Source organism: Alexandromys fortis, unplaced genomic scaffold (genome assembly GCF_014885135.2).
Source record: "Alexandromys fortis isolate MF-2015 unplaced genomic scaffold, M_Fortis_MF-2015_v1.1 scaffold_80, whole genome shotgun sequence".
Taxonomy (NCBI): Eukaryota; Metazoa; Chordata; class Mammalia; order Rodentia; family Cricetidae; genus Alexandromys; species Alexandromys fortis.
The window spans coordinates 2,779,561-2,785,190 of record NW_026068174.1 but is presented as its reverse complement, the minus strand read 5'-3'; the positions used below and the strand labels follow the sequence as shown (position 1 = coordinate 2,785,190).

The window sequence follows — 5,630 nt, the reverse complement described above, 5'->3', positions numbered from 1 at the left end:
TTCAAGGCCAGCCTGGTCTACTGAGAGAGTTCTAGGACAGGCCCCCAAAAGCCTGAAACCCTGTCTCAGAAAAAAAAAAAAAAAAAAAAAAAAAACAAACCAAAGTGCTTCTTCATAACAACATCTACAATGTCCTCCCAAGTAAACTTTTCTCCCTAGACCCCTGCCCAGCAGACATTTTCCTTTGATTACAGCATGTAAAAACTTTTAGCCAGCACACATCTACAGTACCGTCAAGGTCTGCAGAATTAAAATTAACCTTGCTTGCTAGCAGCCACGGTGGTGCAGAAAACTAAGGCCTGATCCTCTGTGAAATGTTGCTAGAGGTGGCAGTCGCCTAAAGTGCTTGTCCTTCTTGTGATCAATGAACTGATAGTTGTGTAACTTTTATTTTCTCAGAGAAGTTTTGGATGTGCCGGGCAGTGGTGGCGCACCCCTTTAATACCAGCACTCAGAAGGCAGAGGCAGGTGAATCTCTGAATCTCTGAGTCTGAGGCCAGTCTGATCTACAGAGCAAGTTCTAGGAAGGGTCAGAGTTGTACAGAGAAACCCTGTGGATGCGGGGGAAAGTACACGGTCTCCAATTTACTTTGATTTGACTTAAATTTTTCTTTCATTTTTTTATGTTTGTTTTGTTTTGAGACAAATTCTCTCTTTATATCTCTGGCTGTCATGGAACTCATTGTGTAGACTAGGAGGACCTCAAAATATAAAGATCTGTCTGCCTCCTGAATACTGGGATTAAAGGCATGTACCACCATTCCCAGCTATACAAAAAACAAAAACATAAACAAACAACCTATAATAGTGTCAATTGTTTCTGTTTTGGCTAAGATCAAGTGTTATTATGGTACCCAAATGATAACATAGTGAGTGTAATTGTACTTCAAAAATTTGAATTTTTGGTGTTTTTCAGGGCTGCAGCAGCAAGTCTCTCTCAGCTCCATGATTGGGAAGGTACACAATTGTGTATTGAAATATGGCGCTTGGTAGGTTAGATATGTTAGATGTATTTTACAGTGAGTTTATTTAAATGCGATTCCATCAGGAGATGGCAGAGCATCTCTATATTCCTTCATGAGATTGCTCCAAACAATTCTGCAAGGAAGGGTGTGAAATGTTCATTTGGTAGAGAGGAAACAGGCATAGAGCCCTGAGGACTTTACAGCCACCCTCCTAGGGACTTTTCCCTGTGTGTAAGAGGTGTGTCCTTCCCTTCTGAGTGGGGTTTTGTTGTTTGTTTGAGACAGGGTCTCACTGAGTAGCCCAGGTTGGCTTCCAACTCGCAATCCTGCCTCAACTCTTGAGTGCCGGTAGGATGGTGTATATCACTCCTTCTGCCTTCCCAAGCAATTTTTAGAAAGGTTTTCCTTCTCTATACATATCTATATCCATATATCTATCTTTACATCTCTCTATATATTTATATAAAATCAGACAAATAATGGTGAACTACAGTAGGGAAGATAAGGTATTTGCCTTCAAGCTCAGGAAGAACCCTTTGTGGACTTTTATGATCCTGATGCTGCCTGAGATCAGTAGAGTCCATCCTGGTCTTGTCATGAATGCTGGACATGGCAAAACAGAATTTTTCCTTTACAGCCACCTAGGAGGAAGGCATCACTATGAGTACCATGCCACCTAAGGAGGAATAGGCTCAGGGAAGTCAGTGGCCTTACTCAGGACTGTTTCTTGTGGATGGAGGAATCTGGATTGAAATCCAGGAAACTGCTCAGCATCTCTGAACTGCTGTATACCACAAGACTTACAGAGATCACATACACATTTGAATCTCTTTAAATTAGTTTCACATATGTATAATGTATGTATAATTTTTGGTGGGTGTGTTGTTTTGAGACGAAGTCCCTTGTAGCTCGATTGGCATGAAATTTCTCTGTGTAGGTGATATCTTTGATTGCTCAATCCTCCTGCCTCCACTTTTTCAGGTGCATAACACCATGCCTGTTTAGGTCTCATTCTATAGTCCAGGCTGGTCCCAAACTCGTGGCAATCCTTCTGCTTCAGCCTCCCAAATGCTGGAAATATAGGCATAAACTATCATGTTCTTCTTTTAAAAATGTAATTAATTGGGCGGTGATATAGTAGCAGGAACAGTGCTTTCTGTTCAAGCCTGATGACTTGAATTTTGACCCCTGGAATCCAAAGTGAAAGTTTGAGATAGGTCACTTTTCATAGCCCTGGCTATCCTGGAACTTACTATTAATGTTACTACATACTATTACTATGTAGACCAGATCTCTCATAGAGATCCACCTGCCTCTGTTCTCCAGTGCTGGAGCTAAAGCCATGTGTAATCACACTGGCTAAGAATCAACTCATGAGGGCTGTCCTCTGAGCTCCCACACTCACGGTGGAAGGCACTCAAACGCACACGTCATACTCAAATACACAAAATAATACATTTTGAAAAACAACAAACAGTGATGTGCTGTGGGGAGTATACACACCCTGGGAGCGAGTCACTTGTTCAATAAATCATTCTGAAAACCAGATGGGCAGGCAGGTCGCTTGCTCTTCTGGACCTCATTGTTTAGTGAGAAGGTTCCATGCTCTGAGTCATGACGAAGCTCCCGTTGTATGACCCTGGACAAGGAACTTCTTATGTTCTTATTCTGTAAAACAGTGGCATCTGCTGCTGGAGAGATGGTGAAGGAGGTTCAGGAGCACTGGCTGCTCTTCCAGAGATCCGGAGTTCAATTCTAGGCAACTACATGGTGGCTCACAACCACCTGTAGTAGGTTCTGATGCCCTCTTCTGACACAAAGATGTATATACAGAGCACTTGCATACATTGAATAAATAAGTAAACATTAACTAGTTAAATTCAACCAACCAACCAACCAACCAACCAACCAACCAACCAACCAACCAACCAACTAACCGGTGGGATCGGACTACGGGATCTGCCACCTACATCTCTGGCTGTGTCCGTCGCAGTCCGGGTTTTGTGCTACCGTCTGCCTGCCCGCGAGGGCGCTAATTCCAGCCATGAGAGCGTTCGCGTTGCGAAAGCGCATGTCCCTCGCCGCACGCCGTCGTCCGCGCCGCCGCCCGCGTCCGCGGAGCCGGAGGAGGCGGAGCTGGTTTGTCCCGGCTCCTGAGCGGAGTGGCAGCCGGGGAGGCGGTGTGGCGAGTCCGGGCGGCCGAAGATCGGGCGCAGAGGCCTGAGAGGCTGGCAGGAGACGGCAGTAGCGTGGGAGAGCGGCGCCACGGGCTGGGCGCTCCCGGCGTGAGGCGTGCGCTCCATGCGTGCGGGCCGAGTGCGGCCCCTGCGAGCCTCCAACATGAAGAAAGACGTGCGGATCCTGCTAGTGGGAGAACGTGAGTCCGCGCCCTGCCCGGCCTCGCAGCCCGGGTGCTCCCTCGAAGCCTGCCAGCCCCTCAGCTCATCCCTTCCCAGGACTCTGCCCTGTGCCCTCGGTGCTCCTCGCAGGCCTTGGTCCCTAACGCCCGACTCTTCCGCTGTCAAGGTTCTCGCCTTCGCCTCCCCGAGTCCTTTCCTCTTGGGCCTCGGCGTTTCTCGGGCCACCTCCTGTCGGACCCTCTGGTCGCCTGTCAGTCTCTGACTGCCAGGCAGATGTTGGAACAGGCCGACTGAGCACTCGGGACTGCGGGAACAGGCTCGCGGGGACACTAGGGGGAGGAGGAGTGCAGAATTAGGCGACTTGTGGACAAGGTCAGGTTTCTGGAATTTTTTTTTTTTTCACTTGCTGTCTTCCCTGCTAGTGTGCATGGGCATTAAGAGAGAGCGCCGAGTTGCTTGAGTAGCTCGGTAGTAGCGCTCTAGGTACATACATGAAGACTTGGGTTCCGTCTCCAGCACAAGGGAGAAAAAAGACAAGGCAGTTTAAGATAGCGGCTTTTTTTTTTTAATTTAAATTTTTTCTTTTGCTTTTACCGTTTGCCATTCTTGTGCCTTGCGTTGGACTAACTCCTGGTAGTCGCGATATTTCTACAAAAATTGACTCGCAACTTCAATACTAGCGAGTACTCAGTGAGCGGTACTTAACCAGGGAGGAACCTTTAGTTGAGGCAGTTGGTTACCCTAAAAGTCTTAATTTTCGCCCTTGTTAGCCATTCCATAGTTATGTGGTATTTTATGAACAAGAGCAGGTGTATAAGACAGCAAACTATATCCACGCGTATCCAAGACTCCCTAGGGATTTTAGGTTTTAGTTTTTGCGGGTAAAAGAAAGCAAAACAGACAACAAACACAGCGCCTTTGCTGACATGAAGACAGTAGAGCAGGGATTCCTGCTCTCAGTCATGGGAACTAAAATTAAAAGAAGGCTGCAGAGGACTTGTAGTGGTTTAAAAGCTCATTAGTTAATGTTTGCCATTGCTGATTTGCGGCCCGTTATTCTAAGCCACATTGCCTTTGGAGTACCCTCTATAGGTCACTGTGATACACTCCAAAGGAGAAAAGTGCACGCACACATTAAAAAAAAAAAAAAAGTGGTTTTGTTTTGTTTTAATTTGGGGAAGGATGTGCTCTTGGAACCTAGACAGCCGGAGCCCGAAATCCTAGAGCTTGAGTTACAGGTGCTTTGAGTTGCCCTACTGGGTGCTCAGACCTGAAATTGGGTCCTATGTTCTTATGCTCTCCAGCCCCAAGTCTGCACATTTCTACTATGGTTATAGTGTTCTTTGAGAAGCCTACTGTGGTGGCTCGTGTCTGTAACTCCAGGATTCGGAAGAATTAAGACAGGAGCATTGTTGTGAGTTCCGTGAGTTCCGTGAGTTCCATGCAAACCGGGTCTACCTAGAGAGTTCTAAGCCAGTCTGGGCAGGGTGGGCCTCAAACAGGAGAGGGGGGTGCATGGCTATGATGATGAACTATTTACTCATGTAGCTGTAGGTTTTGTTTTGTTTTTGACAACACTGTAGTCAGAATTTGGAAGCAAGCTTAGCTAAGCATAGTGTGCTTTTGGATTTCAGTTTTGATTTTTAGATTTTATTTATAATATCTTAATCTGTATTTTGCATCAAGTTCTCTGATAGTAAAGGAAGGCATTATTTAAAGTATGATTGATGCTGATACATTTGGGGCAAAATACGGGGAAGTGAGCCACTGAAACCTTAATTGTATTTTGTAAAAGTCTGGTACTTTTTTTTTTAATGTGTTTTTAAGAAAGATAGGTATGTGTTTTGGATTTAGTGTTGAGTATAGGAACCAATTATATAGCATTAATGTATAAACTGTCCAAATAGAAAAACCATACATCTGTAAGATCCAGTGGCACTCTTAAGGACATTTGTATTAAACTTTAACAGCATTATTTAGGAATATGCAGAAGTTTAAAATTTGTTAGAAAAGTACGTCATTTAATAATGAAAGCAAACCTGAGAACTACATATGAGTTTTCTGATCATAGGGAGAAACTTGATATAAGAGAAAGCTTTCAGTGGTGGCGCATGCCTTTAATCCCAACACGTGGGAAGCAGAGGCAGGTGGATCTCTGTGAGTTCGAGGCCCGCCTGGTCTACAAGAGCTAGCTCCAGGACAGGCTCCAAAGCTATACAGAGAAACCCTGTCTCGAAAAACGAGAGAGAGAGAGAGAGAGAGAGAGAGAGAGAGAGAGAGAGAGAGAGAGAGAGAGAGAGAGAGA

General features: G+C 45.4%; 1 protein-coding gene across 1 annotated transcript in view; it reads left to right on the top strand.

Annotated features, from left to right (window-relative positions):
• The first annotated feature begins 3,113 nt into the window (after positions 1 to 3,113).
• Positions 3,114 to 5,630, top strand: part of Rhot1 (ras homolog family member T1) — a 71,101-nt gene continuing 68,584 nt past the window's right edge. The window contains exon 1 of the mRNA XM_050128582.1: positions 3,114 to 3,342. Coding sequence (XP_049984539.1) covers positions 3,267 to 3,342 — 76 coding nt within the window. The 5' untranslated portion in view covers positions 3,114 to 3,266. The remainder of the gene's footprint in view (positions 3,343 to 5,630) is intronic.